We start from the raw sequence: 23,421 nt of genomic DNA, 5'->3' as shown, positions 1-23,421 counted from the left end.
AAGCGTCCGACTTTGGCTCAGGTCATGATCTCACTGTTGGTGGGGCTCAAGCCCTGCATTGGGTTCTGTGATGACAGCTCAGAACCTGGAGCCTGCTTTAGATTCTGTTTTTCCCTCACTCTGCCCCTCCCTCACTTACACTCTCTCTCTCTGTCTCTCAAAAATAAAACATTAAAAAAAAAAGCTCCTTTTATGTTCCTTCTCCTCCATCTTTAATATGACTTTTGCCTTTATCATTGTGTAAAAACTTCTCTATCACCAAAAATTTCATCCAAGGGTCAGACAATAAGTCAGGAGTAAATGCTCACTATGACATCCCGGTTAGATATGCCTCTAAAAGTTTTCTTGGTGACTTCCACTTAATGTTTCATTGCCCTGAACAGAGTTAAGTGGCTTCCTCCAGCTACAAGTTTATCAAAAGAAACAGTCAAGATTCTAAAACTAAGAAGGATGAATAGGCATTGAGTGGTTCCTGGGCAACTATGAGAAAAATAAAATGTATAACATCCAAATCATTAGAGGACAATAATGGCAACAAAAATGTAAACAACCCACCAAGAGACAAGAAACACAAGGAAGAATCAACCAGAAATTGCAGGAAATAGAAAACATCAAAATAAGATGGAAAAAATAAGTCCAAACCTATCAGTCATCATAATAAATGAGATAAATCTATTGCGAGACATAGACTCTCAGACTAAATGTCTTCCAGCTATTTGTAAGAGATACACATAAAACAAAATAACAAAGGAAGGATGAAAACAAACTAATAGAAAAAGATACATGGAGCAAATACCTGATGTAGTTTACCTCAAACAAAAGAGAACTCTAGCAGAAAAGTAGTAACAGCATGCAGACTTTTCATAGCAATAAAGTCACCAAGAAATACTATTATGAATCTTTATGCATACAACATGATTTTGAAATACATGTTGCAAAATGAAAGAACATCAAGGAGAAATGAACAAATCTATAGTCATAAGAGGGGATGTTTTTAACATGCATCTCTCAGAAACTGAAAGATAAGGTGGATTAAAAAAATTATTGTGGTCGTAGAATATTTGCACAGAACAATGAGTGAGCTTGGTCTAATATATACATTTTCTTAGACTGAGTTCCCTAGAAGAAGAGCCTGAGAGAGGAATTTGGGGAAATGTGATTTATTAAAGAAATGATCTTCAGGAAACAAACCTCCAAGGGAAAGCAGGAAGCAAAACAGGAAAGGGGAAAGTGCCAAGCAAGAGCTCAGCAAAGGCTGTTCTTGTTCTGATGTGGAGGGGGAGGTGGCTTTGGAATGAAGACCCTATTGTACGGCTGTCCCACCATGAGACAAGGAGCCAAAAAGAAGGCAGAGGAACTGTGACATATGAAAGAGACTATGGAGAAGTGACCATTAAATGCAGTGCACAATTTTGGACTGCATCCTGAAACAAAAACAAAACAAAACAAAACAAAACAAAACAAAACAAACAAACAAAAAAAAACAGTTATAAAGGACATTTTTGGAATAATTCGCAAATTTCTAGGAAGGACTATGGGTTAGATAACAAAATAGTATCCAAGTGAAATCTCCTGATGTTTGATCATTGCACTGGAGTTGTGGAAGAAAATGTCCTTGTTCTTAAAGAGAAACACACTGGCATATTTAGGGGTAAGGGAACTTACCATGTGCAACTTAAAACTCTCAAATGGTTCAGGAAAATAATGTATACTTACATAGAGAAAGAAAAAGAGCAGAAATGATAAATAAGACAAACTAATAATCTGGGTAAAAGGTAAGTGAGAGTTTTTTTATACTATCCTTGCAACTTTCCTAATAAATTTGAACTTATATCAAAATAAAAAGTTATACAAGAAAGAAGTAAGAAGAAAAAAAGAAAATGGGTTTGTCCCAGTAATGCAAAGCTGGTGTAACACCAATTATTCACCATATTAGACTAAAGGAGAATAATTCCCATAATCGTTTAAACAGAATCAGAAAAAAAAATCACTGGACAAAATTCAACACCCATTCGTGGTAAAACCTCTTAGCAAACTAAGAATTGATGGGAACATCCTTAAAAATTGATAAAGGTTATCTACCAAACACTCACATTTTATATCATTATTTATTTAGTGTTTCAAATCTATTTTAGTTATTTAATAATGCTACAATTTATTGGGCAGCAGCATGCTTTTATTAGCACAGAGTACAGGCTTGGCTCTATAACAATTCAGTTGCCATTTGGGATGATTCCTCCTTCTCCCTCTCCACTGCGCCACCCCTCACCTTTGGGGTGACTGCCAACAGGGACAAGTTCCATTCCATTCCACACAGCAGCACAGAAAGTGGCTCTACATGTTGCATTTGCTTGTCTTTTCACTTTTCCTATGGTGCTTTTTAAAAAGTTAATTTTAATTTTTTTAATGCTTATTTATTTTTGAGAGAGAGATAGAGCATGAGTTGGGGAGGGGCAGAGAGAGAGGGAAACACAAAATGTGAAGCAGGCTGCAGGCTCTGAGCCGTCAGCACAGGGCCCCACGTGGGGCTCGGACTCATGAACCATGAGATCATGACCGGAGCCAAAGTTGGACACTCAAGCAACTGGGCACCCCAAAAAGTTAATTATAGTACAGACAAATGTCTTGATATTTTATGGTTTACACTTTTTAATATCTTAAGAAACCCTGAGATAATAAACATGTGATATGGTCTTCTGAAAGCTTTTTGGATTTTCTTTTCACACTTAAGTCTTTTATATACCATGAATTAATTTTTGTTTATGGTGTAGCAACTATTAGAAAACAATAATGTTTTAAAATACCATTTACAATAGCAACAAAAAGATACCAAATATCTAGTAATAAGTCTACTGAAATATATTCAAGACCTCTATAGGGAACCTATAAAACCTCAGTAGGAGAAAGTAAAGAAATCAAAATACATGAAGAGATCCATGTATATGAATTAGAAAATGAAATATTAAGATATCAATTCTCCCTCGAATTGATATACAAATTTAAAACAAGCCAATAAAAAAAATCCCAGGAAATTATTTTGTGGAAATTAGCAAGCTGATTCTAAACTTGATATGGAAATTTAAAGACCCTAGCACAGCCAGGGAAATCTTGTATAATAAAAACTTATAGAACCTATAATACCAGATATCAAGACGTACCGCAAAGCTGCAATAATTAAGATGGTGTGACACTGACCAAAAGACAGACTAATCAGACACAAGACAGTCTAGAAACAGACCCACACATATACAGTCATCTGATTTAAGACAATGACGCCACTGTAATTAGGTGGGGAAAGGATATTTTTTTCAATAAATGGGGAAAATAAAACTTGGCTCTTATGTCACACCATACATAAAAATTAATTTGAAATGTACTATAGACCTAAATGTGAAAGAAAATATAATAAAAGTTCTGGAAGAAAACAAGGAAATATCTACATGACTTTGGGGCAGGCAAAGATTTCTTAAACCAGGACTCAAAAGGCACTAATCAAAAAAGATTGACAAAATGAACTTCAAGAAAATTAAGAACTTCTGTTAATCAAAAGACACCATTAAGGGACACCTGGCAGGCTCAATTGGTAGAGCATACATCTCTTGATTTCAGGGTCTCAGGGCCATGAGTTCAAGCCCCATGTTGGGTATAGAGCTTACTTAAAAAAAAAAAAGACACTATTAAAATAGTAAAAGGGTAAGCCACAGACTGGGAGAAAATATCTATTTTATATATATATATATATATATATATATATATATATATATATATATATATTTGATTGATACAGGATGCATATCTAGACTATCTAAAGAACTCTTACATATTAACAGGAAAAAAACAGACAACAGTTAAAAATAAACAAGAGACTTAGACCATCACAGAAGAAGGTACCAAAACAGCCAATAAGCTTATGAAAAGACGCTCAACAACCTTGGTGATCATAGAAACACAAATTAAAACTACAGTGAGGGGCACCTGGGTGGCTCATTCGTTTAAGTGTCTGACTCCTGATTTCAGCTCAGGTCATGATCTCATGGTTGTGAGATCAAGTCCCGCATCTGGCTCTGCACTGTGTGGAGCCTGTTTGATATTTTCTCTCTCCCCTTCTCCTTCTGCCCCTCCCCTGCTTGCATGTGCTCTCTCTCTAACACAAACAAACAAACAAAACTACAATGAAATACCACTATATACCAGTTTGGCTAAAATTAAAAACCCTGACAATACTAAAGGTTGATGAGAACATAGGACAACTGGAAGTCTCCTACACTGTTGGGGGAATACAAACTGGTACAACCACTCCAGAAAACTGTTTGGTACTGTAAAACAGACATGTACCTTATTCCAGCAGTTTCACTCCTAGAACACATACTCCAAACAAATGAGTGCTTATGTCCACCAAGGGACATGCACAAGAATGTTCTCATCAGGGGTGCCTGAGTGGCTCAGTCGGTTAAGCGTCCGACTTCAGCTCAGGTCATGATCTCGCGGTCCGTGGGTTCGAGCCCCACGTCGGGCTCTGTGCTGACAGCTCAGAGCCTGGAGCCTGTTTCAGATTCTGTGTCTCCCTCTTTCTTTGACCCTCCCCTGTTCATACTCTCTCTCTGTCTCAAAAATAAATAAATGTTAAAAAAAATTTTAAAAAAAAGATGTTCTCATCAGCATTATTTATAACAGCAAAAGCTGAAACAAACTCAAATGTCTATCGATAGGAGAAGAAATTGTGGTATATTCATACAGGAAATACTACATAGCATACAAAAGAGTGAACCACTGCTTCCTAGAAGATTATGGATAAACCTTGCTAACATAATGTTGAGTGAAAAAAAAAATGGTGATTCCATTTATATGAAATTCAAAATCAGACTAAATTAATCTATGGTGACAGAGATCAGAGTAGTAGTTACCTTTGTGGGGTTATTGACAGGAGAGGTACCAGGGAGCTTGCTGAGGTGCTGGAAATGTTCTACATCTTGATCTGGGTGGTGGTTACATGGATGTATATACATGTAAATATTTCAACAAACTGCACACTTACAATTTGTTTACTGCATGCAAAATTTACCTTAATTGACAAAATAAACCTCTATTTTTATTTATTTATTTTTTATTTTTAGAGAGAGAGAGAGAGAGAGCAGGGGAAGGGCAGAGAGAGAATCTTAAGCAGGCTCCATGCCCAGCATGCCCACAACCATGGGCTCATGACCTGAGCTGAAATCAAGAGTTGGATGCTTAACCAACTGAGCTACCCAGGTACCCCCAAAGTAAACTACTATTAAAAATTTTTAATATTTTTGTAACATTAAAACAAGAGTGGGATTTAGGAACTGGGAGGTACAGAAAGGCCATGGAATAGCTTGCCCCCACCTTTGGCCCCATTCAGCTTAGTGCAGTGTGAGGTCCAGCTGTTACTGTCTGGAGGCTGAAGGCCATTTCCCTGTATGAATCTACCTAGGGCTTCTCGTACATTATTTCTCATGTACTAGATCTCTCTCAGATCTAGTTTACCTAGAGACAGCGATCAGCCAGAGAACTGGGTAAATATCCAGCCCCACCCGACAGACAGCAAACTATTGTGACAGGAACATGTAGCAGGGCCTCCAGGAGCCCTAGGCAGAGGGCAGGTACCACAGATGCAAAGTAGGCATAATTAGGAAGGACTCCATCACCGGATGCTTCTACCAGCCACAGTGGCCTACCGAAGATTCAAAATAGGTTCAAAGATAAGCCTAGTAGCATGAAAGATCCAGACTCCAACTTTCAAATTCCCTAATGCCCCTGGCACAAACAGCTAAAGAAAACCATTGCTATGTTCCTTCTCCTCCCTGCTCAAGGCCAGGACCAACCCTTAGGGAAAAGGTTGGGTCCAAGCCTCTGCCCGTCTGTAATTGATCCATCCACCCCACAACAGAGACTGCTGGTGCTGGGCAGGACAATGGCTCTGGGCCAACTTCAGAGTCCAGACCACACAGGGGATCCCAGGAGAAGCGTGAGCCAAAAGGAGACTGGGCCTCTGGCAAGCTCAGCTTGGGGAAAAGGTTCACAATAAATTGCACTGCAGCCTCTCACCAGGTGCAGGATGGATGTGCAGAGGTGCAGGCAGCGATGGAGCAGCTGCAAAGCCTTGTGGTTCTCCTTGGCTAGAGCCCGTTGCAGGTCCAGCAGCCCATAGCATTGATCGGGGTCTTGGGGGAGCCAGGATACAGAGCGCAGCTCCTGCAGAAGCCTGCAATCAATGGCTAAGCTTGTCAGAGCCGGCATCTCAGCCTTCTTTCCTTGAACACTTCTGACCTCTTCCTAGCCCAGCACACCGCAGAATAAGCAAAGATTTAGAAAGATTCTAACATTCCTGGTGACCTACAGAGACAGATTCCTCTTGAGAATTCTTTGGAAGAATTCAAGCTGAGGAAGTTGCTGGCTGGGGAATGCTTTGGGAAAGGCCTGGAGTTATGTGCAAATGTTTCTACTGACTGACCTTTCTGCCAGGAGAGTGTCTCCTTGAAAGGCCTAAGGGCCCCAAATATCTAGATGGGCAGATCAGTTTTAGGATCAAAGGTGAGGAACCTCTAACTTCTCTATGGGCTGACCATCCCTGAGAAAACCGGCTTCTGTTATCTACTCTCTCCATGAGAATTCTACATCTCTAAAAATCCTTGAAAAAGACGAAAGATCCCCAATAAGCAAAAGGTGATCATAATGGGTATCATTTATTCAGCACCTATTAAAAGGCATTGAACATGGTACTTTATATTTACAATCTCACTTCTCACTATAGCTGCGTGGTAGAAACGTTTATCCCTAGTTTTTATATCAGGAAACAAGGCTCAAAGAGTAAAGTCCTTGCTAGGGTTCAGGATTTAAATTCAGATCTGTCCAGTCTCCATGCCCTTATGCTTTTAATTACACTATGATGATTAGGCTAGACTGGAGGATTCCCAGAGCAAAGGTTTCAAACTAGTAACCCGTGGGTCAAATTCAGACTGAAAATGTTTTCATATGTTCCAGTAAGAGTTGGCCAGCACACTGTTTTAATAAAAATTTGAGTTAAGTAGGTAAAATTAAGACATTTTACAACAAAATGTGGATTTCCAGGAAATCCTGAAAAACAAGGCAGCTGGCATGCTGTACCCATATTCCCAGAGGCAACAGACAACTGGAACTCAGTAGTGACTGTCCTATTTAGATGCAGTCTCCAGACTGTATTCCCCTGCTCCCTAATGTCTTGCACCTAATCCACTACGTTTCCTCCATAGCTCCGGCTCAGGCCCTGTGGGCATCTGAGTTTGCAACTTCTATCACAGAAGAGAATTAGAGTGGCTGAGGAGTGCAAGATAAGTAAGAAAGTACTGAAAACAGGAATAACTAAGCTTTTCTTCAAAAAAAGAACCCAAAAGGTACCATGGGAAGAGCAGAGAATTTGAATTCAGGCACCTGAGTTACATCCCTAGATCCAATACTCAATAATTGTGTGGTCTGGGGCAAGGTGATGTAGGAATACCTAATTACATGAAAATATGCTCAAGATACATTATTCATAAAAAAAACTGGTTACTTAACAGTATGTCAAGTATGACCACATATGTATATGTGATAGAAAATAAGACCAGAAGGGAAATGTGCAAAATGTTTGTCGTGGTTATTTACGGTTGGTAAGATTAAAGATTTTTTTCTCTTTGTGCTTTTTCATGTCTTCCAAACCTTCTACAAGGAACATGTTATTGTTTTTTTGTAACAATAATTCAAAAGGTCCATTGACATTGTATTTTGAAGACCTTACCTGCTAATATGCAGAAGCCCAGCTCCAAAGTGGGGCACAGCAAAGAGCAGATGCTTCCCTAGGAAAGTCCGGTGCCGGTGCAGCCCGTGCAACTTCACACTCCTCTTCCAACTACAGACCAGAGGGCAGCGACAGCATGCTACTGCTCCCCACAACACTTCTCCCCACATCCCATACTGTCACCACCTACCAAGCCAAGGCCTTGTATAAGAGGCAATATTTGAAGAACGGGATGGACTGGAGCTGCTGCCAGAGGACAGAATGGCGGTGCCAGGTGCCCAGCGTGATCGTCTCACTGCCCTCCACAGGATGGACATGCAGGATCCCAAAGGGAGAGAAGATGTAGTACTCAGGGTTCACCTTCTTGGGTGGCACCACCACCAGGCTGTAGGGCCTTTAGAAAAGAGCTCTGGTCAGCAGGAGCCCTGGGAACTCCTGCAGACGTCAGGAAGGGACAAAAGAGGGATGGAGAGGCGAAACATGGCAGCAGGAATGAAGGCAGAAGAAAGTGGGAAGAAGGGAAAGAGAAAAGAATGATCTTCAAACTCAAAAAAGGAAACAAATATTATTAATGTTTTAAAAGTTTATTTATTTATTTTGAGAGAGAGCAAGTGGGGGAGGGACAGAGAGAGAGAGAGAGAGAGAGAGAGAGAATCCTAAGCAGGCTCCCTGCTGTCAGTGCAGAGCCCCACACAGGGTTCCATCCTACGAACTAAACCGTGAGATCATGACCTGAGCCAAAATCAAGAGCCGGACCCTTAACCAATGGAGTCATCCAAGTGCCCCAAGGAAATAAATATTAAGAATAAATGGAAGCCAAAGATGGAAGGGAAGAAAGAAAAAGGCACCCAGCCAGGTCTAAGATCATATCTCCAGATCCAGATACCTTACATTCCATCAAACCTAAGATGCCATCAGTTGTAAGCTGCAGCATTAAAAAAAAAATGAAACATTAAAATGCTGCCAATGTGATACTCCACCAATTTGTAAGATGCATCATAATTTCAGAGATGTTAAAATGTAAAAAAAAAAAAAAAAAAGTACATCTTAGAAATGATAAAATATGTATATCTCTAGGTACTGAAATAACATGCAGAGAAAAATCAGTGGGTGCTGTTGGGAGTAACTGAGAATGGGGAAAAGCAGGGGGTGAATAGAAGACTCGACACAGGCAAATAAAGAGGAAAACTGCAGCCAAAAGAACCAATCAAGTACCTCCGGAGCCACCTTAAAATCCTACTAAGTTCTCTTACTTCAGCACAATGCACCTGCATCCAAAAGTAAATGCCATTTATATAGTTGTATCTAGTTTCAGGGGACTGGTTAGCATAATGCTGTTTGGGCACATTCAATAAAGTATTTATCAACTTTTATTTTACAGTTTTATTTTCATAACTTGGAGCCAATAATATACTTAAGCATTAAGTATATTTGAAAGCCCTTTATAAGCTTTGATGTCCCAGTTCCTATGCCTATAATGCCTAAGAGATAAAATGGCCCTCTTCTATCTCTTCCCTCTCAACTTTCTAGAATACATGATTAAGCAAATGACTTAATACAAGTCAAGCAAATACATGATTAAGCAAAGAACATTTAGATAGATCCAGAATGAACTCACTAAGTCAAGTCATGTAAAACTTTGTTTCCTTTCTGACAAAGTGACTAGATTTTCCCAAGTACTCTTTTTCCCCAAACCATTTCTTCTGAAACAAAAGGAGCCATAACTTTTTCCAAGATAGTTAAGGAAAGAATATAGGATTTAAAACTGAATCTACCTGACTCAAGTCACCTCCCTTAACCACTGGGCTGTTTAGTTTCCCACAGTTTCCTGTACTAATTGAACCCTGGCTCCCCCAAGGGGTCATTCCTTCCCTTATGACCTTCTTAATGAACACTACTCTTTCTTTTCTCTTTTTCAAAAGCTGCTTTCTTCTTTTTCTCCTCCTTCTTCTCCCTCTTCTCCTTCTTCTTCTAGGATTTTAAGTAATCTCTACAGCCAACATTGTACAACCAAACTTACAACCCCAAGGTCAAGAGTTCCATGCTCTACAGAATGAGCCAGCCAGGCACCCCTAAATGCTACTCTTCCTGCACACGGTCAGGATAGAGGGTACTCTTCTCACTCCCCACAGCGAGTGCTCCTTTGGGGGATAGTTACTCATTCGACTGTGCTAGGCACTAAGGATATAGCAGTAAACAGGAAAAATTCAGTCCCTGACTTCATATGGAATTTAATTAAACCATTTATCGAGTTTCCCTTCTGTCCAAGTGCTGTGATTGGAGATGAGGACATAAAAATAACTGCTACATAGTCCTTGCCCTCAAAGGGCTCAGATCAATTGGAGTATTAAGTGATGCTAGAGAGTATTCAACTGCTTCCCAAACACCTCAAGCTCTCTGCCTTACTGAAACACGGCAAGTTCTATATGGAACTCATCATCTACTTGCCTCCATGCCTGTTCCTACTCTGGATAATTCATTAATTCATTCAACAAATGTTATTGAGTCTCTACTCTATGCCAAATTGTTCTAAACCTTCAGGGTATGCTGTTAAACATAACAAACAAAAATCCCTGCCCTGACAGAGCTCTCATTCTATTGAAGAAGAAAGATGATAAACATAATAAATGAGAGGGGAAGAAAAGCACAGGAAAAGGAGGTTGGCAATGCCAGGGGAGGACAGGAGTTTTGGGGGGAGGGGGAGGGGGGGAGGGAGGGAGAGGTGACACTTGAATGAAGACTCTAAGGAAGTGAAGAAATAAATTCCTATCTGAGTATGAATTAACATCCAGGACATACCAATATAACACTGTATGTTAACTATGTTAGAATTAAATGAAAAACTTAATTAAAAAACCTGGGACAAATCCAAGAAAAAATTGATAAATTCAAACACATTGAAAAAAACAACAACAAACCCATTACATGTCCAAGAAACAAAAGGAAACAATAAAGGGCAGGGTTCTGCTTTAAATAATGGTGCACTAGAAATTTAGAACACTCTCACTTGAGAACAACTAGAAAAAGGCAAAATAAACTGGTAAAATATGAAAATCATCTGTATGGATACATCAGGGAAGTCCAAATTAAATGCCGTGGGTTCTGGGTTTGTACCCTGGTCACATTATAGGTTGAAGCAGAAAACATGGCTTTCCTGGGTGTGGGTCCCCAGCTGCAGCCTCTGATCTTTGGCTGTCTGTGCCTACCCAAAGCTCGGCTCAGGAGCTGACAGTAAAACTGACACACAATCGCCAATAGTGGGATCCACAGGCGCCTCTGGGGAAAAGCACCACCAAATGCTAAACTCACTTCACTGGATTTCCTTCTTTGGCAGATGTTCGTCCTATAATTATTCACTGCCTTTTAGTTCTCTTGCTCATGGTTTCTTGTCTCTCCGTGTGCCTAATTATCTTTGATTGTGCTGCTTCTCTGATTATGATGGAGCTGATAGTTTAAAAGTTCTAAGCTTGTAATTTTCTTGGTGTGAGCTCTCCACTGCAGTCAGTAAGCATCCTGTCCCACACCGCCACTGTTACTGGTCAGGTGTGGTGGCTGGCCACTGGGTGTCAGTAGGTAGTTCATCACAGTCAGCCACAAGTGATCATTTCATTAACTGTGATGCCACTACATGGCATGGATTACTAGGACCCTATACACCATTTGCACGGAGCTCAGTACTGTTCAAGGCCAAGGACATTACAAAGGCAATATCAGAATCCCATATTTGAGGCTCCTTTCCTTTCATGATATCAGTAACAGTCCAATCAGGAAAGCAGAAACCAAACAGGGCATTTCAACAAAGTGAATTTAATAGAGAGCTTTTTTTTTTTTTTTAAGGTGTCAAAGAAACAAACAGCCGAAAGGGAACACCAAGGTGGCACTGATACAATAACTGCAGGAATGGATGCCAGCTCGAGAATGAGAGGAACATAGGGAAGGGGTCTGGAGTCTCAGAAGCTATGAGCTTGGGGGAGGGGCTTGTAGACCTGGGGCCTGGATTTCATTGGAGGCGCTGCCACACTGGTACTAGTGCCTTCGGAGTTTGGAGGAGGGGCAGTCAAGATACAGAAAGCTGATGGGCAGGTGCCACCCAGCTGGCACTGGTGCCGTCAGAATCATGAAGAGGCTAATTCAGAAGGTGCCCACTGCCGCCAGGGTGGAGGACCAATCCTGACAGAAGGAGCAAGCAAGGGAAAGAGGAAGTTCCTTCTCTTATCTTGCTGTCCAGTCTCCTTCTAGCACACCCTACTAACCAAACCTAACAGGGGGCGCCTGGGTGGCTCAGTCAGTTGAGCGCGACTTTGGCTTAGGTCATGATCTCCTGGCCTGTGAGTTTGAGCCCCGTGTCGGGCTCTGTGCTGACAGCTCAGAGCCTGGAGCCTGCTTCGGATTCTGAGTCTCCCTCTCTCTCTGCCCTTCCCCCGCTCATGCTCTGTCTCTCTCTCTCTCTCTGTCAAAAATAAATAAACATAAAAAAAAAAAAAACAAACCTAACAGGAGGCCAGTTGAAAAAGGAGGAGTAAAGTTTGCAGTCTCAGCCCCAGTGTCATGAAGTAGTGAGAGAAGAGCCAAAAGACAACTGCTTAATAACTGGCACAATGCTTTCAGTGAGAACTTGTTAAATGACCTGATCAGTAAATGCATGGATGATATGCCCCATTAGTGCTATATAAGCTCAGGAGAAAGACAGCAGTGTATGTAGGAAACAGAGCCTTCTGGGAGGGTACACGACATACTGCTGAAGAGCATGGACTTTTGAGTTAAGACAGTGCTAGGTTTGTCTGTTTCTACCACTTAGTATGTGACAAGTTACTTAACCTCTTTATGCCTCAGGGTGCTCGTCTCATGTATGGAAATAATAACAGCACAATGCTTGGAAAAAAATTGATTAATGGTAATTATTATTTCTGAGAAGAGATGGGATTTGAACAGGGCTTTGAGACATACATAAATTTTAGAGCTAACAGAAGAAAATGAACACCTCCTGAGTCATGTGGAAGGAGGGGACTTGTTTTTATAGCCCCAGAGCTAAAACCAGGACCAGAAGGTAGAAGTTAAAAGAAGGCAGAGCTTGGTTCAGTCTAAGGAACAGGGCCCCTTGGGAAACTCAAAGCTTCCCCTCACTGTTCAAACACCAGATTTGTGCACTGGAGTTGGAAGAGATCCCCATTAAATTCCCTTCCGAGGCTACGACCAAATGTTTCTACCATTTTAGGACAGAATAAAGAAGACAGAACCAAAAGTAGAAAAGGCTGTGAGAGCAAAGGGAGCAAAGAAGAGATGCAGAACAGAAAGGAGGAAGCTGAGAAGGGAAGAGGGAGGCAAACTGGAAGACAGAGGAGAAGCAGCCAGAGAAGAGAAAGGACAGGAGAGGAGTGGGTAAGGAGAGGAAGCCGGGTGGGAGATAGCATGGGAGGAAAACAGGGAGTGGCCAGAGTAAAAGCCATCTGGACTTACCTAAAGTGCCGGCTGGGAGCTACATTGAGATAGAGGAAGTGGATCTTCTTCAGGTATCTCTCTGTCTTCATAATGGTCATCACCTGGCTACCCAGGAGGGAAGTCTGAAATGAGAAGCCAGAGCTTCTCTTCTGTAACGTTTTCTTCCCAGGAACTTGTGTATCAAGCTGAGACCTGTATGATTTAAAAAAAAAAAAAATCAGGAGAAAAGAGACAGAGCAAGGAGTCAGCTTGCCACTGTTAGCCAGTGAAAGGAGGAGCAGATTGGATGCTGAAGAGGATGTGATGTGGTATTGTCAGAGCCTATACCCTACCCTACCACCTATACCCAAAGGTATTCACATACCGAGCAAATACCGTCAAGCAGCTATATTCACACAGACCAATCAATGAACAACCCTTCCCTTTCTGACAAATGAATAATCATTCTGGACTTCTTATGATTACTATGAAGCTATTACATAATACTGAATGAAATGGGAATATTTTGTTTTCCCAGCTCATCATCTAGCAAGCCCACAGGCCTGATTTCTCCACCACTGCTTCCTAACCTAGATCTCCTAACCATTGCCCCCATTATGCCTGCTTTCCAACTCTGCATGATTCCATGCCTGTGAGTCTTTCTTGCTCTTCCCCCATCACCACCTAACTTCTGGCTTCACATCCTTTCCTTTCCAGCCAGGATCCAATGGTGCATTCTTCAATCCCCTCAAGCCTACACCAGTACTTTCAGTCTTTTTACCCTCCAACGCCAGCCAACAAAATTGATATAAAAATTAATTTTCCAAGAAACCAAAAACTGAATACCTAGACTATACTAGTCAAGTATATAGCAATGTCACTAATGGGCCCAAAGCTAGATCAACAGAACAAGTTACCCCAGAGATAACAGTGCCATCCTATTCTAAAAGTTCATTATCAACAATAGGGCTTGTAACCTTGATGTTGGATCGGGACATTTGAACCGTGTAACAGCTACTGAAGTTTCATTTCCTCAACAGTTAACATGATCTAAACATGATCTAAATTCCTCAACATGATTCCTCAACATGATCTAAATTGGTTCAGAAGATTACTGAACCAGGAATATCAGCTCCTCGACGGATTCCTGGTATCTGATCTCAATTATGGGCTCATGCTGCTCTGGTATCTTCATACAAGTCTTCAGGCACCCTATATCTTTCAGTCCCCTCAGCTGCTATTCCAGACCTCTACCTACTCCCATGCCCAGCCCTGCCAGGCCCCACTTCATTCCCTTTCCTGCCTCCTTCCCTGCCCAGAGAGAACTGAGATTCTCGGCCATCAACTAACTTCCCCTAGTTCAGCTGCTTTCCCACACATTTATCTGCCCAGATTCCCATCCTAATCCCATCCTAATCAACTTGAGAGGAAGCAATGCCCTTTCTTCTCTGTAAGAAATTCCTCCATTTGTGAAGTGGATCCTTTATCCTCTCTTCATGCTATATTTTCAATCTCTTTCTTTTCTTACTGTTAGCCTATATTTATTCATGCACTGTGCAAAAAAATTTTGAACACCCACTTCTCAAGCATTGTTGTAAGGGCTATGAACATCTATCTTATTTTTTTTTAGGAGGCCTATCCAGACACCAGTGTCCCATTATCTCTCTCCCTTTCAAGCCAACCTTCATGAAAGAATAGTAAAATGTGATTTCTACTTCCTTATCTCCCGTTTGCTCCTGAATGCACTAAAATCTGGCTTCCCCTTCACAAAACTGCCTGAAATAAATCACTCTCACCAACCTCCTCCTTGTTACTAAAACCAATGAACATTTTTCAGGTTTTTCTTACTTGCTTCAGTAGCATTTAATACTAACTGCTTCCCCCTCCTTGAAACTCTCCTCTTATTTCACCTCATAACCTGCAAGATATTTTGTTAATAACTTCAATCTAAACCAAAGTGCCTCTGATGTGCTTTCCGCTACATGTACACACACACACACACCCGTATGCATACACACACACACAGGAGCAGCCAGGGGAAAGGTGGTGTTCTCTTTATTATATAGCACTTATCACAATTTGCAATTATATTTTATTGGCACCAACTTATTTAATATTATTCCCCCAACTGAGCTGTAAAACCCCAAAGAAAGAGAATGAGTGTGTCTTGTTCATGTCTGTATCTCCAGCATCTAGCAGTTCCTAATACATACTGGGTCTCCAGTGATACTTATTGAATGAATGGATGTCTGGAGGAACAGACCTGGAGAACTTCATGCAAGCTAAGCCACATTAGCTAGGCCTCAGAGACTTATCACCAGGTCCAAAGAGAAAAGCAAAGAACTTGACCCCTTTCCAACATCTCAGTCCATTCTCACTTTAGTTACATACTCCCAGGAAACATATTCAGGGCACAGGGCAGGTCTTGGAAAAAGAAAGGATCTGCTGGGGATTTTGAAGATATAAATTGTCAGCACTATCCCCTTCTATCAGAGCCCCAGGAGCCTACCTATCTGTCCACCATTACAGCTTTAAGATTTTAGGAAAAAATTTGACCCAGCCATAAACTTAGAGCAAAAACTGAGGAAGCCAATCCAGATTAAAGGTAAATCTACCCTTCTTCCCAGTGAATGTGTACTAGACAAGTTGCAAAGCACTTAGAAAATCAGGCCAGACTAGTATCCAAAATCTATAAAGAACTCACCAAACTCCACACCCGAAAAACAAATAATACAGTGAAGAAATGGGCAGAAAACATGAATAGACAGTTCTCGGAAGACATCCAGATGGCCAACAGGCACATGAAAAGATACTCAATGTCACTCCTCATCAGGGAACTACAGGTCAAAACCGCACTCAGATACCACCTCACGTCAGTCAGAGTGGCTAAAATGAACAAATCAGGAGACTATAGATGCTGGAGAGGATATGGAGAAACGGGAACCCTCTTGAACTGTTGGTGGGAAGGCAAACTGTTGGTGGGAGCGGTGCAGCCGCTCTGGAAAACAGTGTGGAGATTCCTCAAAAAAATTAAAAATAGATCTACCCTATGACCCAGCAATAGCACTGCTAGGAATTTACCCAAGGGATACAGGAGTGCCGATGAAGAGGGGCACTTGTACCCCAATGTTTATAGCAGCACTTTCAACAATAGCCAAATTATGGAAAGAGCCTAAATGTCCATCAACTGATGAATGGATAAAGCAATTGTGGTTTATATGCACAATGGAATACTACTTGGCAATGAGAAAGAATGAAATATGGCCTTTTGTAGCAATGTGGATGGAACTGGAGAGTGTTATGCTAAGTGAAATAAGTCATACAGAGAAAGACAGACACCATATGTTTTCACTCTTATGTGGATCCTGAGAAACTTAACAGAAGACCATGGGGGAGGGGAAGGAAAAAAAAGTTAGAGAGGGAGGGAGCCAAACCATAAGAGACTCTTAAAGACTGAGAATAAACTGAGGGTTGATGGGGAGTGGGAGGGAGGGGAGGGTGGGTAGTGGGTACTGAGGAGGGCACCTGTTGGGAGGAGCACTGGGTGTTGTATGGAAACTAATTTGACAATAAACTTCATATTAAAAAAATAAATAAATAATTTTAAGATAAAAAAAAAAAAAAGAAGAAAATCAGGCCAGAGGATGGGGGTGGGGGGGAATTCTAAGACTAGTGTTAAAGAACTCTCAGAAGAGGAGGTCTCTGTAGACACTCTGAAATCTTGAAAGGAGCAATGAGAGCCCGATTGGGGGAAACAATTGGCACTCAAGGGGCCAGGATACCCACACTGGCAGGGCAGGAAGAAGGCTCTGAAAAGGTCAGAATGAATGTCGCATTTGCCTGAGCTGCCAACTCTAATGTGCTTTGGGGCTGGCTTAGCTCACACACAAATGTGTGGGAAGGTCCCTCAGACAAGCATTCACCTAGGAGCGTCCTGAGGGAAGAACCTGTACACAACATCCAGCACCCAGCCCTAGGCAGGCCCAGCGGAGAGGGTCAGGGACTATGAAAGAGTGAGAAAAAGAACTAAAGAAGCTTCTAGCACCATCTGAGAAAGATCTGGAAACTGTGGAAACTCAAGCTGTTTTCTGATGCCTTGGCTTCCTTATAGCTGACTTTTGATTTTCATGAATTTCTGCATTGCCTGAAGGGGATTAACACTTAGAACACTCGGTTTATTTGCAGACAAAAAGGGAGAAAGAAACAGCTACAACCAGCATAGCTTGGGGTTCAGGCTAATACCTAAAATCAATAGGGAGCTGGCCCTAGACTTTGAAGGAGGCACCCGTTAAGTTTCTTCTTTTTCCCCTCTGCTCAAAGCCCCACTCTGGGTCCCTCACTTACTTAGTCTCTTTTCTTCCAACAGGCTCCTCCTCTGCATCATCAGTGTCCCTGCTTTCATACCGTACGGGGATGTCTGTGGCCAGTGCCAAGGGCAGGAGGCTAAGGCCATCTACCCACCAGGTCTCTTTCAAGGCCACCTGGGCACCAACAATACCCAGGCTGCGCTGTAGCTCTGGCAGTGTCAGTGGTCGCAGCCATGTAGCCAACTCCTCCCCCACGTGCTGCCCACCCCAGCGGGCCTGCACAAAAGGGCAGGCTGGGTGTGGGGGCCTGTGACGGAACTTCTGCTTCTGGGAACAGCACTCAATATGTGAGGCACTCTCTAACAAAGAGGTGTCTGGGGGAAAGGCCTGCTCTATGGCATCTAGTAGGTCCAGCTGGAGCTGGGATTGGACCCAGGGTGCCCAGTGGGACAGCTGCTCCAGGAAGGGCAGCAAATCAAGGTGGCCAACAAGCAGCACACGATATGGAGGCAGCAGACGCAGCACCGCATGCAGGTAGTGCCAAGCTGCAGGGCTGCCATCCCGCAGGACAGCTGAGAACAGAGTTTGGAGCTCAGCTACCAGGAGCTCCAGCGCTGTGGGCTGCTCTGACTGGCTCACTGCCTTTGGGGACTGTCTCTGTGTCCTCTGACGGTCCTGGAGCTGCTCTTCCGTGTCTGGAACACAGACGGGGTGCTGAGATTCAAGGGCTTCAGGTGATGCCTCTTCAGGAGACAAGTCCGCCTTTGGCTCCGAGACCAAGAGAAGCTGGGCATTCAGCTGCTGTCGAACTGACCTTGCCCACTGTTCAGGTTCTGACTGCCAGTTCCAGGCTCCTGGCTGCTGGGTCTCACCTGCTTGGCCCAGCCCAGAACAGGGGTGAGAGAAGGGGCCTTAGGTTCTGGGCTAGGAATGTCAGGGTCTAAGGGGCTGGGGGACAGGGGAGGGGAGGGACTTAGGACAGGGAAATGGATGGAGCTGCAGGGCAGTTGCAGGGCAGAGCCAGAACAGCAGAGGACAACAGCTTCCCCAATGACTCTGGTAAGAAGCAGGCCCAAGAAAAAGGCAGGGGCCCTCTCTGCACAAGAGTTCCTTCCCACCACCCAGGACATAGTCCCCCTCACCTGGTGTAAGGGGTACAGGAGGCAACGGAAGGGAAGAGAGACTGATGTGCTGGTAAGGTTTCATCCTAACTGCCTGTTGGAGAAACTGGTGAACCAAGACTTGGGTCCCAAGCACAGGCTCACTCTACTCACAGCTGCCCATACAGAGAGACTGGCACATGGAGGAGTGATCACTTGCACAAACTGATGCACACTTGGAAAGGGCTCACTCAGAGAACTTTGGTAACAGCAAGGAACGTCACTGGGAGTGGAGCCCAGGGATGGCCTGAAGGGAGGAACAGGTGGTCACTCTGTGGCAACAAAGCCCCAGTGCTGTCTGAACATGGGCTGAGGGGGGCTCTTGGGAACAGAAAGCACAGAGAACTACATGGTTCAGATGAGGTTGGGGGGAGTGTAGAGAGGAAAAATTGGCAAAGGACCAAGCTGGAAGGAGGAGGAGGAGAAGGAGGAAGGGGAGGAGGAAGAGGAATAGGAGGAGGAAAAGGAAGGAGAGAGGGAAGAGGAGAAGAAGAGGGGGAGGGGCAGGGGGTCCCTGGGAGTGTGGGAGGAGGGGACCTTCCTGGGGGCAGTGGCAAGGGAGATCTGAGGGCAAAGGGAAGAGGATTATAAGCTGGAGACTCACCCGCAGCTCCATTCCCTCCCAGCTGTTAGAACCGTTACAGGGTCCCTAAAGGCCCGAGCCTTCACCCCAGAATTCCGGAACCCTCAGAAACCGGAAAGGGGAGGAGTCAGCATCCGTGCTGGTCCGGGGTCGCACAAGGGCAGGGCGAGGGGCTCGGGCGAGGACTGGGAAGCTGAAGCACTGCGGCCCAGACCAAACCTGGTGGCTGCCCACACGCTTTGAGAATAGGTGATCAGTCTGGCTGGGTCTGAAAAAGAAATGACACGGTGATTTGGGGAAGTAGCAACCGTGAGGGCGTCGTGGGAAAGTATGATCCCTGTGCCTATTTATGCATTCACTGAACGTCTTAGCTGGCACCAAGTACCAGCAAGTTATGTCTTTGGGACCCTATATCCACCAACCCTACCTTACCACCTCCCCCACAAGCAAACTCCTAATAAGACAAAAATCCTTGATCATAAGAAGTCCAAAATGGGGGGTGGGAAGGTCTGAATGATTTAAGGAAAGAAGGAAGGAAGGAAGGAAGGAAGGAAGGAAGGAAGGAAGGAAGGAAGGAAGGAAGGAAGGGAAGGAAAGAAGGAAAGAAAGAAAGAAAGAGAGAGAGAAGAGAGAGAGAGAGAGAGAGAGAGAGAGAGAGAGAGAGAGAGAAAGAAAGAAAGAAAGAAAGAAAGAAAGAAAGAAAGAAAGAAAGAAAGAAAGAAAGAAAAAGAAAATTCAGCATATGACACAGTCCCACCTCTGCCCTGCAATCCAGATTTGTACATCCATCTGCCTCCTTAATGGCTCTACTTGGATATCTGATAAATAACACAAACTTAAAATCTTAAAATGTCCAAACCAGACTTCTAACTACCACCTCCCTCCCGGTGGCAAAAGAAACCTACTCCTTTCACTGCCTTCCCCAAAATGACAAGTCCATTTTTCCAGTTGCTTGGGTCAATACCTTGAAATCACCTTAGATTTCTCTTTCCATCACTCTCTTCCCACCTCAGCCTACCTCCCATGTTGAATCCTTTGGCAAATTCTGTTGGCTATAGCTTCAAAATCTATCCAGAATCCAACAATTCCTCACCACCTTAAGTGCCACAACCTTAGTCTGTGTCACTATCACTTCTCACCTGGATTATTCCATAGCCTTCTAACTGGACTCCCTCCTTCGACCCTTGTCCCCACAATCTGTTCTTTTCAGAGCAGCCAGTGACCCTTTTCACAGGGCAGCTCTTGTCACTCCTCTGCTTAAAACTAATGCCCTATCATCTCATTCCCTCCGGTGAAAGCCAAAGTCCTACATGGCCTACAAGTTGCTATGTGATCAGCCACCTACTATCTCTCCTTCTCTCCTATTCTCTCTCCTCATCCACTCCACTCGAGCTGTGCTTGGATTACACCGAGGATGCTCCCATCTCAGAGCCTATGTATCAGTTACTCTGCTTGTGTATCTATTAGGAGACATACAAGGTTTCATACAAGTTTTCTGTGCCTGTGTAACAAATTACCACAACCTAAGTAGCTTAGAAACAAATACCCATTTAGTACCTTGTAGTTCTGCAGATCCATGTTTAGCATGGCTTGGCTGGGTTCTTTGCTCAGAGTATCAGAAACCCGAAATCTAAGAGTTGGCTGGGCTGAGTTCTCATCTGAAAGCTCTGGGGGAAAATTCTTTTCCAAGCTCATTCTTGCTGGCAGGATTCAGATCCTCACAGTTGTAAGACTAGGTCCCAATTTCCTTTCTGGCCATCAGTTGGGGACCATATTCAGGTCCTAGAGGCCACCTTCCTTCCTTGCCATGTGATTCATCCATCTTCAGGCCAGCAACCATGTCTCAAACTCTTTGCAAGCTTGGAATCTTTCTGAATCCAGCCAGAGAAATCTCCCTGCTTTTAAAAAGTCCATGTGGTTAGGTCAGACCCACCCAGATAATATTGCTTTCTTACAGTCAAGTCTGCCATATAAGCTGTCATATTCATAGTCCTAGCGATTATGTAGGATATGCACACAGGGAGTGGAAAATTCAGGACCATCTTAAAATTCTGCCAACCACATATGTTGTAACAACAAAAGGACCCCAAAATACAGTGGTTTAAACTATATGGAAGGTTTTTTTCCCTCTTAGATAACTGCCCAAGTATAAATACTTGAGGGCTAACGTGGCAGCCTTTCAGTTGTTCTACTTTCTCCAAGAAGGTGGTCCTTGTCTTCCATGTCCAAGAGAGTTCACCACCATGCTGCTAGGTCCCATCACAGTCCGTGGAGGAAAAATTAGGAGCCACACCCTTACTTTTTTTTATAATTTTTTTCATGTTTATTTATTTTGAGAGAGAGAGAGAGAGAGCAAGTAAGGGAGGGGCAGTGAGAGAGAAAGAGGGAGAATTGCAAGCAGGCCCCACAATGTCAGTGCAGAGCCTAATTCAGGGCTCAATCTTATGAACTGTGAGATAGTGACCTGAGCCAAAAATCAAGAGTTGGACACTTAACAGACTGAGCCACCCAGGCACCCAAGTAGGGGGCACACCTTTACTTTTAAGGGCACAATCTGGCAATGCACACATCACTCAAACACATGGGCACACCTAGCTGCAAGGAAAGCTGTAAAATCTGATCTTTATTTCCAGTGGCCATGTGCCCAGATAAAAGTCAAGAGTCAATTAGTAAAGAAAGAAGGACACAATGGATACTGAGGGACAATGAGAGACTTATACCGCAGGGAGCACTCTTCCAGATGTCCCCAAGGCTTATTCCCTCATTTCAAGTCTCTGTTCAGAGACCTTATCAATGAGTTCTTTGACTATCCAGCATAAAATAACAACACTGTTCCTACCTTCCTTACCCTTTCTACCCTGCATTATTTTTCTCCACAGCACTTAGTACCATCTCATATAAATACTTATTTGCTTACTGCCTATTTCCCTTGACCAGAAACATAAGTTCCGTGGTGGCAGAGATTTTGATTGCTCTCTGTTGCATCCCCATTCCCCGGTGCTGGCACCATGAGTAGGTGATCAGAAAATATTTATGGAACAAATGCATAAATGTATAGCAGTCTTCATTGATGAGAAAGGGGATCACCTCTGGAGTCAGACTGTCTGGATCGAAAACCTGACTGTACCACTCACTAGTTGTACGGTATTTTGCCTCCATTTCAATTAAAAAAATTTTTTTAATGTTTATTTTTGAGAGAGAGAGAGAGACAGAGTGTGAATGGGCAAGGGGTAGAGAGAGAGGGAGATACAGAATCCGAAGCAGGCCCCAGGCTCCAAGCTGTCAGCACAGAATCTAACATGGGGCTCAAACTCATGAGAGATCATGATCTGAGCCAAAGTCAGACACTTAACCAACTGAGCCACCCAGGCACCCCATCAAAAAAAATTTTTTAAATAAAATGAAGGTAATAACAGCATTTACCTAACAGGGTTGCTGTGAGGATTAAATGAGTTAATGTACGTAAAATGCCTAGAATAAAGCTCAGTGAAGCTATGTGTTTTTCTTGTTTGTGGCACTCTACCAAGTGCTGTTTAGGTAAAGGTGGACAAGACATAATAGTGTTCAGTGAGGGCAGCAGCCCTTCCTGGAAAGGGCAAAGAAGAGTCCCAGAGTCACAGCAGGCCTTGAAATTCATGGCCCTAAAACAATGGTTTTCCAGACAGACAAGGACAGAAGGGAATCATGTTCAGTGGCCTCTACTGAGCCCTCAACACTGCCTAAAAATTGAATTATAGTTTTTCTGTCAGTCTACTCTTCCATTCTGTGAAAATTCTATTTCATACGTGTACTCTTTCATCTTCCATTTTCTTGTTTCACTCTCCAATGATAACTTCATCTCCTATTAAAAAAAAATTAGATGCTGTTTCAGAGTTATTCAGAGAAACAGAAACAATAGGATACACACACACACACACACACACACACACGTAGGTAAGTAGGTAGGTAGATAGATTTATTTTATTTTATTTTAGAGAGAGAGGGCATAAGTGAGGGGCAGAAAGAGAGGGAGGGGAGAAAGAGAGAATCCCACAAGGAGAGAGAGAGAGAATGAGAGAAGAGGGACTCACCTGAAGCAGGGCTAATTTTTTTTTTTTTTTTTTACCTGAAGTGGGGCTCATGCTCACCTAAAGCAGGGCTCGAACTCACTAACCCTGAGATCATGACCTAAGCTGAAGT

At 43.0% G+C, this 23,421-nt stretch overlaps 1 protein-coding gene across 14 annotated transcripts in view; it reads right to left on the bottom strand.

Annotated features, from left to right (window-relative positions):
- DNHD1 (dynein heavy chain domain 1) overlaps positions 1-18,745 on the bottom strand; it is an 80,782-nt gene extending 62,037 nt beyond the window's left edge. For 13 of the 14 annotated variants that reach the window (XR_009249722.1, XR_009249724.1, XR_009249723.1 and 10 more), the window contains exons 1-6: positions 18,642-18,745; positions 17,537-18,371; positions 13,232-13,405; positions 7,965-8,168; positions 7,775-7,885; positions 6,067-6,223 (exon numbers count right to left, since the gene is read on the bottom strand). Coding sequence is in view for 10 of the 14 variants with exons in the window: in XM_058688057.1 (XP_058544040.1) it covers positions 6,067-6,223; positions 7,775-7,885; positions 7,965-8,168; positions 13,232-13,405; positions 17,537-18,371; positions 18,642-18,705 (1,545 nt within the window). In the remaining 4 variants the exon portion in view is untranslated. Of the gene's footprint in view, positions 1-6,066; positions 6,224-7,774; positions 7,886-7,964; positions 8,169-13,231; positions 13,406-17,536; positions 18,372-18,641 lie in introns of those variants that run through there. The other variant, XM_058688063.1, reaches the window with a different exon arrangement.
- Between the last annotated feature and the right edge of the window lie 4,676 nt (positions 18,746-23,421).

The sequence above is a fragment of the Neofelis nebulosa genome, chromosome 10, assembly GCF_028018385.1.
Source record: "Neofelis nebulosa isolate mNeoNeb1 chromosome 10, mNeoNeb1.pri, whole genome shotgun sequence".
NCBI lineage: Eukaryota > Metazoa > Chordata > Mammalia > Carnivora > Felidae > Neofelis > Neofelis nebulosa.
Note: the sequence above shows the minus strand (reverse complement) of the source record. Positions and strands in the feature narration are given on the sequence as shown.